General features: G+C 35.9%; 1 protein-coding gene across 6 annotated transcripts in view; it reads left to right on the top strand.

Moving 5' to 3' along the window:
• PIK3C2G (phosphatidylinositol-4-phosphate 3-kinase catalytic subunit type 2 gamma) overlaps positions 1-24,646 on the top strand; it is a gene marked incomplete at its 5' end in the record, with an annotated part of 317,069 nt that overhangs the window by 78,854 nt on the left and 213,569 nt on the right. For 5 of the 6 annotated variants that reach the window (XM_082636498.1, XM_082636497.1, XM_082636494.1 and 2 more), the window contains 2 exons: positions 6,520-6,634; positions 19,401-19,531. In XM_082636498.1, the coding sequence (XP_082492624.1) occupies positions 6,520-6,634; positions 19,401-19,531 (246 nt within the window). Of the gene's footprint in view, positions 1-853; positions 887-6,519; positions 6,635-19,400; positions 19,532-24,646 lie in introns of all 6 variants that reach the window. The other variant, XM_082636496.1, reaches the window with a different exon arrangement.

Raw genomic sequence — 24,646 nt, 5'->3', positions numbered from 1 at the left:
TGAAATTCTGGCTGAAGTAAAATTATTCAATGTAATTGGTTTACTGACCTTTTATTGCCAAGAAGAAATATATGTCAACTTTAAGAGGATGTTTTTCAGAAAAGTAAGCCAAATAGGAGTTCTGATATTCTATCAGAACTAATTGCCATTGAAAAATTAACTGTTGATTTAACCATAAGGATTTGGAATTATTAATACTTAGAATATTTGATAAAGTCAATTACATGATTTTTCAGTGTTATTAAGGAAAAAATATTTTAAATAAAACATCTTAGTTACTTTTCCATGGCAAGACTTGCTTTAGAATCAAATTGTAAAATACATGACTTTCGAAGAAATAGAACCTATATTGTTATTTTAATATTATTATGAAGGATGTTTCTGCCCCTGCTCTTGTAGAAAGATTTGGTAATATAAAAATGTTAGGAAAATTCATCAGCTTTTAGTTCCCACATTTAGTCAATATAAATAAATTATCATCAAAGTAACTGTGATACATTTTTAAAATCATTTTTTATTAGGTTAATTATGACATGGTGTGTGTGTGTATGTGTGTTGCTCTTTTATTAGTTTTCATGTTATAGCCAATTTCCACATGTATGAGGACAGGGAATGTATTTTCTTTGTAATTTCTATCATCTAACATGGTACCTCTTATAAATAGGCAATCAGTACAGGTTTGTTTATTAAATTGAATTGGAAAAATATCAATCTCTGTAGGAGATTTAGAATGAAATAAAATTTCAAAAGTCTATAAGAAACAGTTCAGCCCTAAAAGGAATACCAACTGCTGTTAGCAGATATTTCAAAAATCTGATTTGTGGGCTAAGAACTTTCATTACTTTCTCACTAGGAGCAGCTATGCAGGTGCCCTTCCATCTCATGAGTGAGTTTCTTTAAAGTTTCAACTGCAGTATTTGTAAGATCTAGCCATGTTTGTAGAATATATTTCCAGTTATTCACTGAAAAAGAATTTAATCCATTTTATGCCTGCTCATCATCTAACATACTACTTTTCACATAACAGGTAATCAAAAAATGTTAAACATATAAAAAGTTTGGAATATTTTTGTCCTTCAAGCTACTCTTCAAAGCTTTTTTCTACATGGTTATGATAGTAAAACACTGCCTCCATGTTGTTTTGTCATCTGTCACTTAACCTCTGGTAAACATTTTATATGCAAGTGATCATGGACAATGGACATCTTTAAGAAATGCCATCTGGGACTGATACTAAATGGTTTTCCTAAGAGAAAGTGGCAAAACTGTGGATGATGAGACATCACAGAAACACAACTTACTTCAAAGAGAGCTTCAATAAGGATTTATAAATGTATTTCCAAAAGACTATTTCTTATGAAAATCAGAAAATCTGCCTCTCTCCTGGGCTAAAATACTTAAAGAAATCCAGATCTTTCTAAGACATCAGAAATCCATCATGTGGGCCATTTGGGGAGATGTAATAACTCCGACTGTGCTCATTGCTTTGAGTTACAGAGATTCTAACCCAATTTATTTGATGGATAAATAAGTCACTTAATTTCGTTTTCTTTCACGGAGTGACCCCTGCCCATAAACACTTGGTATTGTATCTATCATTTATTACAACTTGAATTTCTCATACCCAGCCATGTGGAGCTGTAATGAGCATTTATGTCTCTATTTTTTCCAAGATACACACAACCTGAAAATATGCAGAATTAAAGGTTTCCTATCTCTTTGTGGTTTCGAGAAGTGGGTTTCAGAAGAACCAATGAAGATTAAACTCAGATGTATTGGTTATAACTGCATCGAGAGTGTGTACAAATACAAATAAACTTCAACATTTTCAAGCACACAAATTCACCTTCAACCCTATTAAAAAATATGTTTCAAAAACAAAGGTAAAATTTTGCCCACGAAAGTTTTATAATCCTCACCTTTGCAGACAAGATTTATATCATATCTATATTCACAGTGCCTCCACAATGCAGTAAGAAAGTATTATTCTCACCTCAATAATTTCTATGACCTACCTTCCCTACTTAAATTCAAAACAAATAGTATGGTGGTTACTCAGCATTTCTAAATTGTGGTAAACTCCTTCAGTGCAGAGATTCTCAACCTTTACTGAACAATAGAATCTCCTGGGGAGATTTAAAAATAAACCCATGTGTTCCCAAAGATTCTAATTTAACTGGTCTGTGGAGGGGCCCAGGCATCGGTATTTTCAGAGCTCCTGAGATGCGTTAAAGCCCAGGAAAATCAGAATCTTTTGTGGAATTTCAAAAGAGGCCTAAATAAATCTTAATCTTAATAAAATTTTATTCCTTAGTCTGTTGTCTGAGTAGCCAACCCTGATCCCACTATAAATGATCATTTCAGGTATATCCTTAAAATCAAATAATAGAAGCAAGTTGTGGATGAAAATTCCTTATCATTCTTCCATCCTGTACAAGAAAGACCCTCAGAGCTCAACTAATTCAAATATCTCATTTATATGTGAAGATCTTTATGATGAAGGAAGGTTAAAGGGGCTGGCTAGAGGTCACTGGGCTACTTAGGAATAGAACAAGAACCAGAATGAAGGGCTGACTTCTCTCCGCACGTGTTACTACATCAAGCTGCCTCCCTTCCTGCCCTTATGTGCCACGCCCTGCTCCATGAATGCACTGTGAAAACCTCACTGCCTGTCTCAGCCTTACCTGGGCTCTGCTCTTGGGCATGAAACCTGTTAGACCCATGAGAGTCAGAGAACCAAAGAGTTTTACAGTATGAGATCTTCTGGAAGTGCTGGTTCCAGAATGCCAAGCCATGGATGTATAGAATCCTATAGCTAAAAATGACAATAATTAATATATTCAAACCACTTTTTTATTGTCTGAGGAAACAGGGACCCAGAGAGGGTAAACCAACCCATCTGTTCTCCTGGTGCCACAGATTTTGGTTTGGTTTTTCTAGGCATAGGAATTGGTACAATATTGAAATTAAAAGGATCCTTAAGAATAGAAATGCTATATTTATCAGTGTGGTCCTTTTCTAATGACATCTTATTCAAAATCTCCATGTATAAGATCAACGAACAGTCTATATACATGCTAGATGGGGGGGGCAGGGTGGCATTTGAAATTCTGGAGTCAAATCTATTTGCCACCTCCTCAACACCTTTCTAAAGTCTACTCTCCCAACCACAAAGCCATATGAAAACAAATATAAAACTCTTGAAAACCACTGATTTTGTGCAAGAAGCTCAAAGAACTTATGGTAATTAAGGCTAGTTAATGAAGACAGGGTACAGATGTCCTGATATAACATCTGGTGCTCTTTCCACTATATGAAACTGTTTCTGGCATGTTTTGCTTTTGCCATGTTTTTGTTTGTTTGCTTAATTTTAACTGACTTAATAAACCTTTTCACAGCATTGTAAGCACAGGAAGCTCAGCTCGGTGCTCTGTGATGACGTAGATGGGTGGGATGGGGGGCAGGGTGGTGGGAGGGAGGTCCAAGAGGGAGGGGATATAGGTGTACATATAGCTGATTCACTTCATTGTACAGCGGAAACTAAGACAACATTGTAAAGCAATTATACTCCAAAAAAAAAAAAAAACTACTGGTGAACCCCACCAACTTGGGTATTAAAAGTTTCCATTTTCATCCTCTTTCCCGTTGAGACCATCAACACTCTTAGATGCATCCTTTTAACATCTTAATTCCACTAATCATCTTCCTTATCCTCGTGTTTTCTATTCACAGAAGTCTATGGAAATTTAGTCCCCATCATGCTTACAATATCAAAAAAGATGTTTAGATATAGTCCCTTATCAGAATATAAATTAGCTAATATCCAACACACAGAGAACCCAAAGAATGGTGCCAAACATCCTTTCCCCCAAATTGCCTTAAAGTATGTATTATATCAACCTCAGTTGGACAGGTAGAAGTTCATTCTCTCTGTGCCCTATTGCTTGATACATCCTTTCATACACATACTTGAATCAAGAGTTCTGACTTCACTCTTCCCTGTATGCCTCAGGGTTAAGGCCAGGGTGACTGTTGATCCAGACTCCATCAAAGGAGAGAAATGAGTCCCTTCATTTTTGTAGGAATCAGCTTAGGTCATTCAGATTTTCAGAATGAAATATGGCTGAGACGTATAAATATAGTAAGGCCATAAATGTAACTCATTACACAACTTAAATTTGAAGAAAAATGCACTTAATATATCACACTTTTCCTCAGGAGCTCCTACCCTGTAACTAATGAGAAGAAAAAACTTTTCATCAGTTACAAAAAAATTAGTCAATTCAATAATTTGAATAGTCCTTTTAGAATTACGCAGTCTCCCTCCTTCAGATAAAATGCTCAGTCACTCAGATCGCTTCCCGACACCTTCCCTTTCTAAGAGGATATCTGGATACAAAGATCAGAAAAGAAACATTATTTGAACTAGTTACTTATGATATCCAAATCAAAGGCATTTTTAAGCTGGTGGTTATTTGTTATATCTTGTGTAGCTTGTGATTGGTGCTCTCCCAGCTTCACCAGGGCTTACTGACACTCCCTGGGTGACCTGGGCTCTCGCAGGCACCATAGACCCATATGGGACATCCAGCTGACCTCAACTCAGATGGTTCAATCAGATGCCCTTATTACAGAGGCCCTTTGTCCCCACCATGTGACCCCCTTTATGAAAACACCCTTACACAGATATCTTTAGCTGTGCCTAGACTCCATCTCTTCTGTACAGAAACCAAAGAAGACCCAATAAAGCTAAACACAGGAGTTCCTTTTGCCTGTATGTCACATGGCCTGAAGTTTAAGGTCACTCCACAAGTTGGTACAAGAGCAGTTCAATAGGTGACTTTCTTCCAGAATCTGAAGCTTGAGGTACAGCATGGAGTCCCCTCTGCTCTCATCATTAGGCTATGCTCACTTATCTAACACTCCTCCCCATGGGTCTTCCTATAGGCAGAAGAGGGGGAAATTGGGATACCTCTGTCTACCATACTCACTCTGTCTCTCTTCCTCTGTCTTCTGCTTCCCACAATCTCAAATTGCCAGAAAGTCGTGGCTTTTTCTTTTGCCACATTCCCCTTCCAATACACCACATCCTCCCTCCTCACTCCTGTTGATTCTACTGTGGATAGGAATATTTTCTGTAAATACTGTGGAGGACATTAACATCTGAGCCTCCAAACTTAGTGTTAGAACTTTTTGCATTCTGGCTGAAACTAGGCCAAAACTTTTCCCAAGAGGATGGATGCTTCAGACCATTTAGGGCAAGGTTATATACTCTGAAAAGTAAAAGAGAAAATCACAATCATAATTTTCTAATCTTTACCTTATTGAGTTAACTTTTAGCTTGCTAATACTGGTCCCTGCTATTGTTATACCAAAAAACAAAACAAAACAAAAATAACTTTCTCCAGATGAGGAGGGAATAGAACAAAGGGAACAAAAATGACACAAAATTCATTCTGCTAAAACAATATTCTTGGGTTGTATAAAGATATCTGCCCAGTAATGTTTAAAATTATAAATGTTTGAAATGTTTAAAATATATCCCTTGGGCAGATACTTTTTAACAATATCTTTAGATATGAAAAATAAAGAAGCCAAGCCTCAGGAAGCCTCAGGATTTAAAAACTTTATTTGTTGGATTTTTTCCTTCATATTTTGCATATTTGTCCATTAAATGGCAAGGTAGAATTCTATGTTATTTTCAAAGAGGCTTACTTTGCTTTAAAGTTCTTTATAAACTTAATTTTATTGACTTTAAGTTCTACAGTTTTAATTTGGTATGTTGATCAAAGACTGTTCTTAGTGATCATGGAACATTTTACCAATAATCTTATTCATATATACAAGCCAGGTGTAGCTTGTTTTTTAATTCCTATAAGCCTCTGTGGATCTGGATGTTACTGAAGCTGTTAAAAGTATCCATGAATTCTTCCTGTCTAAAGTCTTTCCTGTATTCACTCTCATTTACTATGGTAATTTACAGCATAGTTTTAAATATTCAAAATATGAATAATCTCTCTGTTTATGCTTAAAGAATCATTTCCTCTATGAAGTCCCACGACTATTTTGATTCTATAAGTTTAGAGCTCGTATCTTTAAAGACGCCCAAGGAATTTAGTCACCCTGGAGCAAAAAAATGTGCTTAAGAGTTAACATCTTTATTGATTTAAGGGAGTCATAACTCCAAGACTATAAATTTGAGATTCTTAGTCCCATCTTGTAATCAACATCGTTGCAAATTAAGAGTAAATGCTACCTGTTAGAAACCATTGTGGAAACAGTTTTCTTCGGTGGAAAATAAATGTAGGTGTCTATGGACATAGCCATGTATGCAGTATATTAGAAATGAACCACTAATCAGTACCTAGGCTTGAGGAATATTGTATTTATCTTCTAGCTACTGAATGAAGCTACTGAAATAGCTGATTATGTTTATACTCCAAAAGAAATTTATAGATAATAATAGCTTCTTCCCTTTTGAAGTGACTTCTGCCTGTCCATATGTGTTGTCTTTTGCAGCAAATCAATTCTCAGGTCTATGTTATTCAGCACAACATTACAGAGTGAGCCTCCCAAAGAACTGATAGCTCCGGGAGTGTGGGATATAAGCCAGCCATCCCCAGTGACCCTGCAGGTAAGTGTCAGGCTATGAGATTAAAGTACACACAGCAAGTATTGGTTGATAAGTAGCTTGTTGTCAATTACAGAAACAATTTTCTTCCAGGATCACACATTTTAATAGTCTTCTCTTTCTCCAGCCTTCTGGGATTTGTAAAATCTCTATTGCTTTTATTTTGCATTCAGTATTCTCAAAGCACTTTTCTCTCAGCTTACATAATAGCAATTTCAAACCATTCTCTATCAAACACAATCATGAAGGAGAGGGATGGAGTGTTGCCATGAATCTACTCATTATACGTATTCATTTTTCTTTCCATTGTCTAAAAACAGTCATTAGTATATATTATTAACTTGGTACCTTATTCACACCTGCCTCTTCATTGTGTCATGTTTCCTTAAGATTTCTTTTGTTGTGTGTTTCCTAAATGACTAGCAATTAGCTGGATAGTGGGGGAGAAACTGTAAACAAAAATCCTTTCTTTTTCCTTAAAGGCTCTCTACTTCCTGCTATTTGTAATCATGAATGATTCCTGGTTAATGATTCCAGGCTTTGGTCCTTTCTACTCAGAGGATTTTTTTCTCATTTTCCTCATTTTTTTTTTTTAAAGAGAAGAGAGTCCTGAGACTTTTTTTTTTTTTAGGAGTTTATTAATTAATTTATTTATTTTTGCTGTCTTGCGTCTTCGTTTCCGTGCGAGGGCTTTCTCTAGTTGTGGCAAGTGGGGGCCACTCTTCATCGCGGTGCACGGGCCTCTCACTATGGCGGCCTCTCTTGTTGCGGAGCACAGGCTCCAGACGCGCAGGCTCAGCAGTTGTGGTTCACGGGCCCAGTCGCTCCGCGGCATGTGGGATCCTCCCAGACCAGGGTTCGAACCAGTGTCCCCTGCATTAGCAGGCAGACTCCCAACCACTGCGCCACCAGGGAAACCCCTCACTTTCCTCATTTTTTCATGATTATAAGTGATCAGATTCGTCAGATACCTGAAGCATGGACACTCCCATACATGGCAATGCAGGGAATATGGACTTTCCATCTCCACAGGGAAAACTGGGCAGCATTCTGTAGAACAGGATTTTTCCACCTCGGTACTATTGACATTTTGGACAGGATAAGTCTTTGTTGTGGGGACTGTCCTGTGCATTGTAGGATACTTGGCAGCGTCTTTGACTTTTACCCACTAGGTGCCAGTAGCACTTCCCCAGTTCTGACAATCAAAAATGCCTCCAAATATTGTCAGATGATCTCTAGGGGTAAATTTGCCTTCAGTGAGGATCACTACACTAGAGGGAACTAGTGCAGTCCGGAGGTTCGTAAAATTGCCAGGTTTGGGTTGAGTGGTGTGAGGGACAAAGTTTAGCAAAATGGACAGCAAGATGTTAAAAACGGTAAAGAAAAATAACACTAATAAAAATGTGGCTTTCACTCTAAAGGATGGAGGATGTCCCCCGCAGACAGTAGCCAAAGATCCACTTCGAATCCATGGACATGTTGATAAAAAAGAGTGGTTGTTCAGGGTGGATCTCGGCACAACATCCTAACACTCAGCATTGATGGCTTACTGATTAGCAGATGTTTCCTCGTAACAGGACAGCTACTTTCTTGGAGAGGATGAGTGCATTTCTTATCAGACTATTTCTTGCCAGATCCAAACCACCTGAACTTAACCAAAATCTTCCAAGTCTGACCCTTGCCAGAGCTTTGTGGATATAAATTTATGAGTATCTGGGTCTTTAGCAGCAGCGGTGAGGTGGAGGATGTAAGGGAGACTATCAGATGAGACTCGCCTTGATTCTTCTCAGATGAAGGGAACAGCTGCTTTAGGAACACAGATCGTGGAAGTGGAATCTGAAGCATTTGACAGCAGCATAGATTTCAAAGCAGAGACCTGGAGCCATGACAGAATTTATCTTACAAAAATGGAGAGAGGGCATGGAAATAATTCAACAGTATGCAAAAACGTTAAATTATCTGCTTTTACAAAATAATTTCAAATGGTATAGACATAGAGGGAAACACCTGAGATGTTTTTAATTGATGATGAAATATACAAAATAAAACAGGAGTTACTAAGGTATTAAAGTTAAAAGCCTTAATAACCAGCACCACTCTAATTACACACAGCTAAATTTAGAGCAGAATTTTCAACCTAAAGATTATGAGATGGTAAGGAAATTCGAAGCAAGTTCTGCAACCAGTGTTGTTAAGGAGTCAGGGTGGGTCTCAAGGGAAAGAAGTCAGGCTGAGAGTTAGGAAATCTGGAGTCTAGTCTTAGCTCTTTAACAGTAAACTTAATGACTGTGAACAAGTTATTTAACCTTCTATTTTCACCTGCGTGCAGTGAAAGAATTGTACAGTACTATGCCTGTCCAACTTCTTTCAGATCTGTACTTTGCTGACTGTCTATATTAGATGGACAATTACTGCCACACTGTTGCCACCACAGTATGATAAGGGATATATGTTACAGAACTTGATTCCTTCAAGTCAATCTTGTTTTTTTCATGCTGTGCTGCTGACTGGAAGCAGTGGATAGAGTGAAGTAGATCTGAGTTCAGACATGGAGACAAATTGTTATATGATTCCATCAACCTGTATCTCCCTCAACTTCCTCCCTCTCTCTGTATACAATCTAGTAGAGTGACTCATAATTTAAGCCCTAAGAGCAGAGCTGTTTTAGTTAATGTTGCTCTTGTTTTGTTTTATGTTTCTCTACTTATTCATCTTCTCATTCATGTCTAAATTCACTATATTTTGGTTTATTTGTCCTCACCACACTGAACTATTGTCAGGCAACCTGCTAATTTCTAGTTGCCAAATCCAGTGCTTGTTCTCATTCCTCTTCATACTAGCCCTCTCTCTGCAATTTTTGTCACTGTCTCTTCCCCATTACAGAACACTCTTCCCCTCTGTTGCTGTCCTAGGTTTCTCTTCACACTCTCTCTGGTTATTCTTTCTCTGTCTTCTTTCCGGACTCCTCTTCTTCTGCTAGTCCCTACTGTTGCCAGTTCTCAAGGATTCCATCTGCTGCCCATTGCTATTCTCAGTAGATATATTCTCCCTGAGAAAATTTCTTTAAAGCTTTATTGACATATACTTCACATACCATACAATCCTCCCATTTAAAGTGTGCAATTCAGTGTTTTCTAGTATTTTCACAGATATGTGCAACTAATCTCACCAATGTCAACTTTAGAGCATTTTCATTTTTAAAAAGAAATCTCATAACTTTTAGCTATCACTTCCTAGTCCCAACTCTAAACAACTACTAATGCACTTTCTGTCTCTGTAGATTCACCTATTCTGCCCATTTCCTATAAATGGAATCATATAATGTGTGTTCTTTTGTGGCTAGATTCTTTTACTTAGCATAATGTTTCAAAATTTATCCACTTTGTAGCATATATCAGTATTTATCTCTTTTTTATTGTTGAATAATATTACATTATATAGCTATACCACACTTTATCCACTTATTAGTTGATATGCATTTAGATTATTTCCACCTTTTGGCTATTAAGAATAGTGCTGCTATGAACATTCATATACAAATTTGTGTGTGAACATATGTTTTCATTTATCTTGGGTGTATACCCAGCAGTGGAATTGCTGGGTCTCATTCATTCCTAAGGTTTAATATACAGTATCTTGCAGGTTCACTTCTAAGTCTGTATCTTTAGTTCACACTCCTTTACACCACAAGCTTCAGACAAATATAAGCACGTGCATGCCTAGCTTCTCACATGGATATTCTGTAGACAGCTTCAAAGACAACACATCCCAAACTGAGCTCACCATCCTCTCAAAATGGTTTCACTCCCTGTATTATTTATGTCTGTTCACGCCCCCAGATACACCAAGCTGTTTCACTTGTCTCCTCCTTCTTTCTCGCTACTCATATTCAGTCCACACTATATTCTGCCAACTTATCTCCATGTGTTCCTCATGTCTGTCCTCACAATTCCCCACCTCATCTGCCCTAGTTCAACAGTTCCCTCCTAGATTACAACAGTTTAGATGTTTTTTCTTGGCTTTAGTTTTGTTATTCTCTAATCCAAAACCCATAAGTGTGATCCTTCTAAAATGTAAATCTGAACCTGCCACTCTCCCATTTATACTCTTCAGTAACTCAGCACTACCTAGAGAATTAAGGACGAGCAATACAACGTAGCCCCCTCCACTGTTTCCCTTGCCACTCCTTGACTAACAATGTTGCTCCAGCAACACTGAAAGAGTTATAGTTTCTGACATGCACTGTCCTGCTTTTATCTTATGTGCATTTATGAATACTATTCCCTGCCTGCAATGTATCTACCATCTTCCCTTCACCATCTACTGCCCATCTCTCAGGCTTAGTGTCTGTAATTGTTATTCACCTTTTAGGATCCATGGACCCTTCTCTAGGGATCTCTCCCTTACCCACTCATCTCTTTCCACTCCAAGCAGGGTTAAGTGCCCTTCCTCTATATTCACATAATAGCCAATAAGACTTTTATCAACACATTTACATTATATTTCTTTCTCAAGAACTTCTTTCCCATTGACTTCTTGATTTTTGAGGACATTGACGTGTTTTATCCCCAGAATCTAGCATAGCACCAGGAATACAGTATTTGTAAATTACTGATATGTGTCCATACCTCTGACCACTACAATAATCAAACCTACAGATATTTCTAAACTTAGCACTTTGGTCCGCTTGTTGGAATTCTGATAGATACCACTATGTTCAGTTTTTCTTCTTGTGTGAGCAGTCCTTCTCTTTAAACCATAGTTCTTACCTACTCATTCATGCAAAGTATTTTCCTTTACCTAACATTTCGTTACCTGCTTACCCTTAATTATCAGCAATGTCATGGGGAGGCAACAGTCTTATTATTGGTATCTGGTCCTTAGACCACAGTACATTTTGTGCCCTAATGTAGCATAGGTTCTTTTCTCTTCACTGCTGAACTACTATATGGGTCCCTCTTCTACAACTCCTCCTTGAGACTCACAGAAATTGCCATCTAGTTAGTAGGCATCCTTCCCTCCCTTGAACTGCATAGAACTTATGGTCCAATATTTGTGTGCCTTATAATATCCAAACTACATCTACAGTCAGGCTGCATTTCTTTGAACAAACTGACAGAATCATGGGGGGTCTGAGCAAGCCCATGGACACCTTATTGGCATGGTTGTGGATCATGGACACTAGGGACATTCACAGCAGCTCCTTCAAGGAATTCCAAAACATGAAGTCATAGTAGAAACTGTGGTGGGCAAGTGTAAGTGGAAAAGGATGAGGGAGGAAGTAAAGTAAGATAGATAAATGGAACACAAGAAGCTAATATTCAAATGTTTAAGGAGGTATGAATTAGGAGTTTGGATGACTGGGGTCTGAGTATTTGCCTGTACCCCAGAAGAAAGAGCCTCATAATTTTTTTGCTTGAAACCAGGAGTCTATCTTCAACACTTGACAAATAGGTGTCATGGCACATGCAGTGCACACATTAAAAGAATGCTCCTGGAGCATTCCATTAAAAACAAAGACTGAGGCCAAGGCTAGACTTAGTGGGTCATGACCACAGAAGGAGAAGAGTCCTATGTTTGCCATTAATAACTTGAAACACAGCTTTGGGGTGCTATATACATATTGTACCCTATTTTAATTGTTAATGTTTACCTTTCTCCTCCTCCATAATGCATAGTACTCAAAAGAATTCTAGAGCAGCAGTCGGCGAACTGTCAGGGCAGGAGGAGCCGTGAGCCCAAGCTGCACGCAGCAGCCCGCACGGCAAAACAGAAAGCCAGCTGAACAGAGTGCGCAGAGTGGCACTGGCAGCCATGACGCAGGCAGCCCAGGCAACCCAGGCAGCCCAAACAGCCTCACAGGAAGCCTTCATGACTCCAACTGCTCCGCGGACTGCAAGCTGTGACGGCACAGCCCCGCTACAGCAGTCGCAGTCTCTGTGGGGCTAGCAGAAGCCTTTTCGCTTTTTTACTTACCGCCTCATTTCTACTCTAGTGGCTTGGACAACAAGCCGTGTGACTGACAGGGTCTAGGTGCTCCGGTTGGGTATCAGGCCTGTGCCTCTGAGGTGTGAGAGCCAAGTTCAGAACACTGGTCCAACAGAGACCTCTGGGCTCCACTTAATATCAAATGGCAAAAGCTCTCCCAGAGAGAGCTTTCATCTCAACGCCAAGACCCAGCTCCACTCAACGACCAGCAAGCTACAGTGCTGTACACCCTATGCCAAACAACTAGCAAGACAGGAGCACAACCCCACCCACTAGCAGAGAGGCTGCCTAAAATCATAATAAGGTCACAGACACCCCGAAACACACCACTGGATGAGATCCTGTCCACCAGAAAGACAAGATCCAGCCTTATCCACCAGAACACAAGCACCACTCCAATCCACCAGGAAGCCTACACAAACTGCTGAACTAACCTTAGCCACTGGGGACACACACCAAAAAAATGGGAACTACGAACCTGCAGGCTGTGAAAAGGAGACCCCAAACACAGTAACTTAAGCAAAATAAGAAGACACAGAAACACACAGCAGATGAAAGAACAAGGTAAAAACCCAGCAGACCAAACAAATGAAGAGGAAATAGATGGTCTACCTGAAAAAGAATTCACAGTAATCATAGTAAAGATGATCCAAAATCTTGGAAATAGAATGGAGAAAATACAAGAAACGTTTAACAAGGACCTAGAAGAACTAAAGAGCAAACCAACGATGAACAACACAATAAATGAAATTTAAAATTCTCTAGAAGGGATCAATAGCAGAATAACTGAGGCAGAAGAACGGATAAGTGACCTGGAAGATAAAATGGTGGAAATAACTACCACAGAGCAGAATAAAGAAAAAAAAAATGAAAAGAATTGAGGACAGTCTCAGAAATCTGGGACAAAATTAAATGCACCAACATTCCAATTATAGGGGTCCCAGAAGAAGAAGAGAAAAAGAAAGGGACTGAGAAAATACTTGAAGAGATTATAGTTGAAAACTTCCCTAATATGGGAAAGGAAATAGTTAATCAAGTCCATGAAGCACAGAGAGTCCCATACAGGATAAATCCAAGGAGAAACACACCAAGACACATATTAATCAAACTATCAAAAATTAAATACAAGGAATAAATATTAAAAGCAGCAAGGGAAAAACAACAAATAACACACAAGGGAATCCCCATAAAGTAAACAGCTGATCTTTCAGCAGAAACTCTGCAAGCCAGAAGGGAGTGGCAGGACATATTTAAAGTGATGAAAGGGAAAAACCTACAACCAAGATAACTCTACCCAGCAAGGATCTCATTCAGATTTGATGGAAAAATTAAAACCTTTACAGACAAGAAAAAGCTAAGAGAATTCAGCACCACCAAACCAGCTTTACAACAAATGCTAATAGAACTTCTCTAGGCAGGAAACACAAGAGAAGGAAAAGACCTACAATAACAAACCCAAAACAATTAAGAAAATGGAAATAGGAATGTACATTTTGATAACTGCCTTAAATGTAAATGGATTAAATGCTCCAACTAAAAGACGTAGACTGGCTGAATGGATACAAAAGCAAGACCTGTGTATATGCTATCTACAAGAGACCCACTTCAGACCTAGGGAGACACACAGACTGAAAGTGAGGGGATGGAAAAAGATATTTCGTACAAATGGAAATCAAAAGAAAGCTGGAGTAGCAATACTCAGATCAGACAAAATAGACTTTAAAATAAAGACTATTACAAGAGACAAAGAAGGACACTGCATAATGATCAAGGGATCAATCCAAGAAGAAGATATAACAATTATAAATATTTCTGCACCCAGCATAGGAGCACCTCAATACATAAGGCAAATGCTAACAGCCATAAAAGGGAAAATCAACAGTAACACAATTATAGTAGGGGACTTTAACACGCCACTTTTACCAATGGACAGATCATCCAAAATGAGCATAAATAAGGAAACACAAGTTTTAAATGATACATTAAACAAGGTGGACTTAATTGATATTTATAGGACATTCCATGCAAAAGCAACAGAATACACTTTCTTCTCAAGTGCTCGTGGAACATTCTCCACGATAGTTCATGTCATGGGTCACAAATCAAGCCTTGGTAAATTTAAGAAAATTGAAATCATATCAAGTATCTTTTCTGACCACAGTGCTATGAGACTAGATATCAATTACATTAAAAAATCAGTAAAAAATACAAACACATGGAGGCTAAACAATACACTACTAAATAACCAAGAGATCACGGAATAAATCAAAGAGGAAATCAAAAAATACCTAGAAAAAAATTGACAATGAAAACACGATGACCCAAAACCTATGGGATGCAGCAAAAGCAGTTCTAAGAGGGAAGTTTATAACAATACAATCCTACCGCAAGAAACAAGAAATATCTCAGATAAACAACCTAACCTTACACCTAAATCAATCAGAGAGAGAAGAACAACAAAAAAAAAACACCAAAGTTAGTCGAAGGAGAAAAATCATAAAGATCAGATCAGAAATAAATGAAAAAGAAATGAAGGAAATAGTAGCAAAGATCAATAAAACTAAAAGCTGGTTCTTTGAGAAGATAAAATTAATAAACCATTAGCCAGACTCATCAAGAAACAAAGGGAGAAGACTCAAATCAACAGAATTAGAAATGCAAAAGAGACACAACAACTGACACTGCAGAAATAAAAAGGATCATGAGAAATTACTACAAGCAACTATATGCCAATAAAATTGAAAGCCTGGAAGAAATGGACAAAATCTTCAATATGCACAATCTTCCGAGACTGAACCAGGAAGAAATAGAAAATACAAACAGACCAATCACAAGGACTGAGATTGAGACTGTGATTAATAATCTTCCAACAGACAAAAGCCCAGGACCAGATGGCTTCACAGGCGAATTCTATCAAACATTAGGGAAGAGCTAACACCTGTCCTTCTCAAACTCTTGCAAGATACAGCAGAGGGAGGAACACTCCCAAACTCATTCCATGCGGCCACCATCACACCGATACCAAAACAAGACAAAGTTGTCACAAAGAAAACTACAGGCCAATATCACTGATGAACATAGATGCAAAAATCCTCAACAAAATACTAGCAAACAGAGTCCAGCAGAACACTAAAAGGATCATACACCATGATGAAGTGAGGTTCATCCCAGGAATGCAAGGATTCTTCAATATATGCAAATCAATCAATGTGATAAACCATATTGACAAATTGAAGGAGAAAAACCATATGATCATCTCAGTAGATGCATAAAATGCTTTTGACACAATTCAATACCCATTTATGACAAAAACCTTCCAGAAAGTAGGCATAGAGGGAACTTACCTCAACATACTAAAGGCCATATATGACAAACCCACAGCCAACATCATTCTCAGTGGTGAAAAACAAACTATTTCCTCTAAGATCAAGAACAAGACAAGGTTGTCCACTCTCACCACTATTATTCAACGTAGTTTTAGAAGTTTTAGCCACAGCAATCAGAGAAGAAAAAGAAGTAAAAGGAATCCAAATCGGAAAAATAGAAGTAAAACTCTCACTGTTTGCAGATGACATGATACTATACATCCTAAAGCTGCTACCAGAAAACTACTAGAGCTAATCACTGAATTTGGTGAAGTAGCAGGATACAAAATTAATGCACAGAAATCTCTCGCATTCCTATACACTAATGATGAGAAATTAAGGAAACACTCCCATTTACCATTGCAACAAACAGAATAAAATACCTAGGTATAAATCTACCTATGGAGACAAAAGACCTGTATGCAGAAAGCTATAAGACACTGATGAAAGAAATTAAGGATGATACAAGTAGATGGAGATATATACCATGTTCTTGGATTCGAAGAAGCAACATTGTGAAAATGACTATACTACCCAAAGCAATCTACAGATTCAGTGCAATCCCTATCAAAGTACCAATGACATTTTTCACATAACTAGAGCAAAAAATTTCACAATTTGTATGGAAACACAAAAGACCCCGAATAGCCAAAACAATCTTGAGAAAGAAAAACGGAGCTGGAGGAATCAGGCTCCCTGACTTCAGACTATACAAAAAGCTACAGTAATCAAGACAGTATGGTACTGGCACAAAAACAGAAATATAGATCAATGGAACAAGATAGAAAGCCCAGAGATAAACCCACACACATGCGGTCACCTTAGTTTTGATAAAAGAGGCAAGAATATACAATGGAGAAAAGACAGCCTCTTCAATAAGTGGTGCTGGGAAAACTGGACAGCTACATATAAAAGAATGAAATTAGAACACTCCCTAACACAAAACACAAAAATAAACTCAGAATGGATTAAAGGCCTTAATGTAAGGGCAGACATTATAAAACTCTTAGAGGAAAACATAGGAAGAACACTCTATGACATAAATCACAGCAAGATCCTTTTTGACCCACCTCCTACAGAAATGGAAATAAAAACAAAAGTAAACAAAGGGACCTAATGAAACTTAAAAGCCTTTGCACAGAAAAGGAAACAATAAACAAGATGAAAAGACAACCCTCAGAATGGGAGAAAATATTTGCAAATGAAGCAACTGACAAAGGATTAATCTTCAAAATTTACAAGCAGCCCATGCAGCTCAATATCAAAAAACAACCCAATGCAAAAATGGGTAGAAGACCTAAATAGACCTTTCTCCAAAGAAGATATACAGATTGCCAGCAAACGTATGAAAAGATTCTCAACATCACTAATAATTAGAGAAATGCAAATCAAAACTACAGTGAGATGTCACCTCCCACCAGTCAGAATGGCCATCATCAAAAAATCTACAAACAATAAATGCTGGAGAGGGTGTGGAGAAAACAGAACCCTCTTGCACTGTTGGTGGGAATGTAAATGGATACAGCCACTATGGAGAACAGTATGCAGGTTCCTTAAAAAACTAAAACTAGAACTACCATATGACCCAGCAATCCCACTACTGGGCATATACCCTGAGAAAGCCATAATTCAAAAAGAGTCATGCCAAATGTAAAATAGATAGCTAGTGGGAAGCAGCCACATAGCACAGGGGGATCAGCTCAGTGATTTGTGACCATCTAGAGGGGTGGAATAGGGAGGGTGGGAGGGAGATGCAAGAGGGAGTATATATGGGGATATATGTATATGTATAGCTGATTCACTTTGTTAAAAAGGAGAAACTAACACACCATTGTAAAACAATTATACTCCAATAAAGGTGTTTAAAAAAAAAGAATTCTTGGGCAAATACATTAACACATACTTTGGGGGATTTTCTCTTTTGTGAAAAATTAGAACAAGAGACAATTGGGGGAAATCCTGATTTTTTCTATAAGTGGCTCAAGAATCAGTAAATGTTTGCCTTCATAATATATGAAGATATGCAGTTTGTGTAGGGCCTCATTCATGTATCAGAAATGAAAAAAATTTTTCATAATTGAAATATATCAAAGAATTTATTATGGATTGTTCACAGGGAACTTCTTTATTCTCATCTACTACTGTATTCTCATCTACTACCTTTAGTTTCTCATCTACCCTGCCTTTGCTTAGGACCACCATAAAATTGAATTAGCTCATTAAATACTATTTCTAGTATTTTTGTTTTATGTGTTTAAAATATTTGGATACATAAAGTTAAAGTGTAACATGCTAATACTGCAGGCACTTCTCTCCAAGGCATCAAAATTACTCTTTCTGTCAAGAGGCAAAATTTACTATAATATTACTTTGGTTTAGAATTTCTGTTACTCAATTCTTTTTTCATGTTGGAATAATAACTGATAACTATAACAAATTTATACCAAAAACCAATTTTGCAACAAATTGCAAAGGTTACAGAATAAAATTGCTAAGACTTTTTCAAGTAAGAGCCCAAATACATTAAACTGCATCTCACATTCTACCTTATAATATTCTTCCATTTTCTCTGAGATCACAACCTAAGATAGTGCAGCAGAGAAAAATAAATTCTTTAGATTTTCTAATATGAAAATGAAAAATAATATATGATACTCAAGCAAATATTTTGGGCAGTAAAATATTTAGCTCATTTACATACTTGGAAACTGTATTTTTTTTGTTAACTATTATTTTATTTACTAGAATCAGATTGTCACTTAAACATGGTTTAGTGGAAAGCATTTTGAGCCAGGAAAAAAGAAGGCCTGCATTCTAGCTCTGTCTATAAAGCTGAACTATAGAGCCACAGCAAAAATATTCTATTTGGTTTTATACTCATGAAACAGATCTTTACCAGAGAAGATTTCACTATCATGTCCACAGAGTGGTTCACAGACTTAACAGATTTCAGGTAGTAGAGACCAACATAAAGTAACTCTTTTTATTTTATCAAGTGATTATATGAAAAAAGTATAATTACCATCTATAATTTTCATCATTTAATAATAGAAAGACATTTTAGTAATGAAAATTGGAAAGGATGTAATTTCAGCACTAAATAAAAATGTAACATTTAACTGTATGAAAAGTTCATATGTTATTATTTTTCTCATTTTTTCTAAGATAATGTTACAGTCTACTAATTTATATACCATTTATATAAATAATTGAGGATTTGCCAAATATCATGTATATTTAAACACCAAGTCCACACCATAATGATTCTTTTAAAATTATTTTTAAATAATAAAAAGCACAGAAAATATAGGGTATTTATTTTACTTTAGTTTCTATAAATCTAAGATAGAAATCATTAAATTAATAATGCATTTTTCAGGCATTTGATACATGGCAAACCATTTTATTTATTTCAGATTGATTTTCCAGCTACTGAGTGGGAATATATGAAACTTGATTCTGAAGAGAATAGAAGTGATCTTGAAGAACCACCAAAAGAATGTTTAAAACATATTGCCAGACTTTCACAGAAACAGTCTCCCTTACTGTAAGTGACCCAGTTCTTGGGAGGGAATTTTGCCTGCTGTTCATGATACCAGCAGTCATACTAGAAGCACTCATATCTTTCAAGAGTGAACCTTCCTTCCCACGTAACTCCTTTCATTTCCTAAAATCATGCCTGTTGGATGATCAACTAATGTTTAGGAACTAAATTAGTAATTTTTCATGTTTTTTTAAAGATTTTTTTTTCCCTTGGGGCATTTAGCAACTTTAAGTTTGGTCAAAGGAAAAATAAAAGGATTGGAGATCATTCAGTTCAAAACAACAAAACAGAGACTGATATAGATCAGCGTTTAACAGTGATAAAACATTGCTCAGTCCTTCAAGTAGGTAGTAAACAGGAAAATGCAAAATTTAATTATAATGGCAGATTAAAAAAGAACAGAAATAAATCATGTTTTAATAGCACTAAATTAGTAACTAAGGAGTACTTAAATTTTGTCAAACAGTAATTCTCTGGGGAAAAAAAAATACCAGGAAGAATTATAAGAGAATACTAATTCTCTCTTTGTAATTATTATTTGACTTTAATATTTGGTAATATCTAAGCCACAGCTTATGGTGCTCATTACTAACCTGGCAAAAGCATAAAACTAAGAAAGCAACTCTTTATGTGTGTGTGTGTGTGTGTGTGTGTGTATGTATATATATACACACATATATTTATGGTGATATATATATAAAACATACTAAAGCATTTTATTCCAAGAATAAGAAATTACTTAAAGATTTTGAATGGGGTAGTCATGTGATCTGGATAATCTTTTTGAGTGATTCTTTTGACTACAAATTGAAGAATGGATTGGAGAGGAAGTAAGTGGAAGCAAGCAGTACAGCAGAGTAGCTTATGTAATATTTTAGGCAGGAGGTCATGGTCACTAGAACTAGGGAGATGGCAGTGGACACTGGTAGTAATGGCTAGATTTGGAGCATATTTGGAAGTTGAGAAGATGTGACTTCATGATTATTAGTAAATAGGAGTTAAGTCAATTGAAAAACCAAAGAATCAAGTTAAGTCAATGGAGAATCTAAGGTTTTTGAATTGATGAACTGGGCAGATGTTAGAGCCATTTTCTGGAGGAGGAATAAGTTTGAGATCGTCCAGACTAAGGTGTTGAATGTGATCAAGCATTCCATTTTATGTAATCTTGTTACTCCCCTGATCTCTAATTTCAACTTGTCTTACTCTTTTCCTCATTCACTTCAAGCTAGTGACATCAGTTTGCTTCACATACTTCACATGTGCTATATTCCCTCTCCCATCTCAAGGCCTTCTTATTTGGTGTTTCCTCTACATGAAATACTCCTTCCTAGTTCTTCACATGACTGAATCATCTCACCCTGTAGGTCTTCACTTAATTGTGATCTTAAAGAGCCCTTCTTTGATCACCCTACCTAATGGTGTTTTTCTCTCTTTACAATCTATCTTATTACCTTTTATGTTATCACACTTAGCAGAATCTATTATCATCTTGTTTATTAATGTGTTTTTTTCTTATTAGCTTGTAAGAACTGAGAGAACAAGGAACCTATCTATCTGTTTATCACTACATTTCCAGTGTTCTACACTGTGCCTGATAAATAATACGTGTAAAATAAATGTTATAATGAATAAAGTTCCTTTGCATAGAATTTGGTATAAAAATTACCTTAAGGATTGAAAATGTTGAAAAACTCTCTTATTCCTCAAGACACATATTTTGATGATCCATTTTTATACTAGACTATTGTCATCTTAACTAGGTGAAGCATCTTTTTATACTCCTTCATCAAAAATATAAAACCTTGCATTTAACAAGTATGTCACATATCAGAGGCTAATATATTTGTAATGAGAGATTTTTAATATATAAAAAGGTACTATACTTTGAAATTTTAAAATATTCAAACAAAAAATATCAAAACCAACAAATAATAAGCACAGTAACTGCCTTTAAATTTTAAAGGTTTGTGTTTTTAAATTAACCCCAGTAATTTCTAACTGGTTTTATACTTCAGTTTCTATTTAAGAGAATAACTTATACTGTAAAATAAGTAACATTTTCCTCTGTTTCACCCACTCAAATATAATTATCAAAGCTCAGTAGAGTACAATTTCATTCTGGACTGTGAAAACAGATGGAAACCAGCCTTCAATGTGATAAAACTTGTGTTAGAAACAGATTAAATTCATTTTCAAAATACCATATTTTATCATTTAGCTGGTGACTTAATTATTCCTTCTTTCAAATTGGTCAAATGTAATCAGTCAAAAAGTTCAGACTCAATGAAATTCAATGAAAATGTACCTATAATATTTGTAAAAATAAGAAAAACACCTTCTGATGACAGCTAAAAGAATATGTCAAATATAAAGAAAATCCTGGAACATAAGGTATAAAATAATTTGGTATGAAAGAAATTATGCTTCCACTTCTAGCCATGAAGATTACCTATTACTAAACTAATCCTCCTGAATTAAAGAAATATGACACAAGAAAAATACATATGAAACAACCGCTCTCAGAAATTGAACAGACAGGCCTTGAGGTGAACCCATGAATAAAGTGACTTTCAGCCCAGAGGCATTTTCTGTATCATAGATCTGGGAGATATAATTAAAGAAGAGCGTGCAGGTCTTGCTGAGATTTAAAAAAAAAAAAAAAAAAAGGCAGAAATCAGAGTTTATTGATGCTGAGGCAGCTGGAATTTACAGAGCATAATAGTAGAGAAAAGGAAGATGTACAGGTGTGAAATAAATGTAGGTTCTAGAGGTTGCCCAGTGCTGGGAGACATAGAAATTCCGACTAGTAATAATAGAGAAAGATCACCACACCCCAGCATTCAACAAAGAAATCAAAAAGATGCATATTAGGAGTAAGTGTGCTCTAACCTGAGATTAAGGACTATACTTGGCCTAGCCTAACAAATCGTAAAAACAAGCCTCAAAAGGATCAAGCTGATCTGCTAGTAATTAAATGGACTACTAAAAAAATTGAAACATTCAACACTCAAAAGATAGCAAAATGCAGAATTTTAAAGGTTTAGTGTACAATCAATAATTGCTAGACATAGGAAGAGTCAGGAATATATAATCATAGCCCAAGATGGGGGAAAGCAGTTAACAGAAACAGACCCAAATATTTTACAACTATTATAGAGACTTTTATGGATTTAAATTAAAAGATATGTATGAGTGAAAAAATGAAGTCTCAGTAGAAAAATGGAAATTTAGGAACTGAAAAACACAATATCTAAATTTTTTTAAAAATCACTGGAAAAGCTTAATAGATTGCATAATGAAGAAAAAAAGAACAGTGAGCTTGAAGAATGGGCAATAGAAATTATCCATGTTGAAGTACAGAAAGAACAAAACCTGAAAATAGTGATAGAGCCTTGTGACCTGTGGGGCAATATCAAGTAATATAATATGTGTGTATTGGACACACAGGAGAGAAGAGAGGGATTGAAGTAAAAAAAAAAAAAAAAACTGAAAGAAATAATAGCCAAAATTTTACAAGTTTGATTAAAAAACAAATCAACCCACAGATATAAGAAGCTTAGCAAATCCCAAGCATGTGTGCATGTGCACACACACACACCACCTAAATACATTATAGTCAAATTTCTGAAAACTAAAGATAAAGATAAATTTTTTCTAACGCATCAGAGAAAATCAACAAATTACATCCATGGGAACAACTATAATTCAGCAGATTACTCATTAACTGAGGATTTCTCATTAGAAGCAATGGAAGCCAAAAGACATTATAACATTATCTTGCATTTTGAAAGGGGAAAAGAAAATACATCAACTTAAAATTCTATAACCAGTAAAATTACATTTCAAAAATTAAGGCAAAATTAAAATGTTTTCAACTAAGCACAGCTGAGTTAGTTATAAGCTCATCTGTACTATAAGAAATCTTAAAGAAAATATTTCATGCTAAAAGAAGTGATAAGTAGATGGACACTCAAATCTACAAGAATAAATGAAAAGCACCACAAAGGGAGCATAGGTAGATAATAAAAATACACATTTTTACACGTTTATTAATTTATTTTAAAAAATAATTGTTTAAACAAAAATAATCACAATATACAGCTGGGTTTGGAATATATGAAAGTAAAATGTGTAACAACTACAATAATAATGAGAAATAGAAAAATAAAAGCATAGTGTTCTAAGATTCTTATACATAAGGTAGTGTAACATTAATTGTGGTTGACAGTGATATGCTAAAAAAGAATATTATAATCTTGAAAGAAACCACACCCCCCCAAATTTTAAAAGTACATTTAAAAGTCAAAAAGATGACAAAAATTAAATTTAAAAACATCCAAAAAACAGGAAAAGAGGAGAAATAGTTTGGACAAAAAAATTAATAACAATATGGTTGATTTAAACCCAATCATGTCAATATTCTGTTAAATATAAATTAATAAAAACCCCAATTAAAAGGCAGAAATTGTTAGCTTATATTACAAAAGAAATATCCAACTTTATGCTGTTTACAGGCATATATTTTAAAATAAGAACTCAGCTTGATTATAGTTAAAAGAATGGAAAAAATATGCAAGGAAAATCATACCATCTTGAAATATTTGGAAAAAATCATTTGACTAAATTCAACACCCATTCATGATAAAAACTCACAAAACTAGGAGTAGAATGGAACTTCCTCAGACTTCAACTCCTGAGTTGAATCTAGATCTATGGAAAAATCTAGAGTTAACATTGTATTAAGTGGTGCAAGAATGAGTGCTTCCCCCCTAAACTGGGAACAAAGCAAAGATGTTTGTCTAAATATTCCTCTTCAGTGTTGTACTGGAAATCCTAGCCAGTGCACTATGGCAAGATAAATAAGTGATAAATGTATAGAAGTTGGAAAGAAAGAAATAAAACTGACTCTATTTTCATATGAGTGATTATGCAAGGTCATAGCATTTCAGGTTAATGTGCAAAATGCAATTGTATTCCAGTAAAAAATAGAAAATAAATTTTATTTTTCAAAATTCTATTAATAATATCAACATCTCTACATTAAAAAGTACAAAACTTTGCTAAGAGAAATTAAAGAAAATCTCAGTAAATGGAAGGATATATCATGTCATTGATTAA

This window comes from Mesoplodon mirus (genome assembly GCF_964341445.2).
Source record: "Mesoplodon mirus genome assembly, chromosome: 11".
NCBI classification, from domain to species: domain Eukaryota; kingdom Metazoa; phylum Chordata; class Mammalia; order Artiodactyla; family Ziphiidae; genus Mesoplodon; species Mesoplodon mirus.
This window is presented reverse-complemented; position numbering and strand designations above follow the sequence as displayed.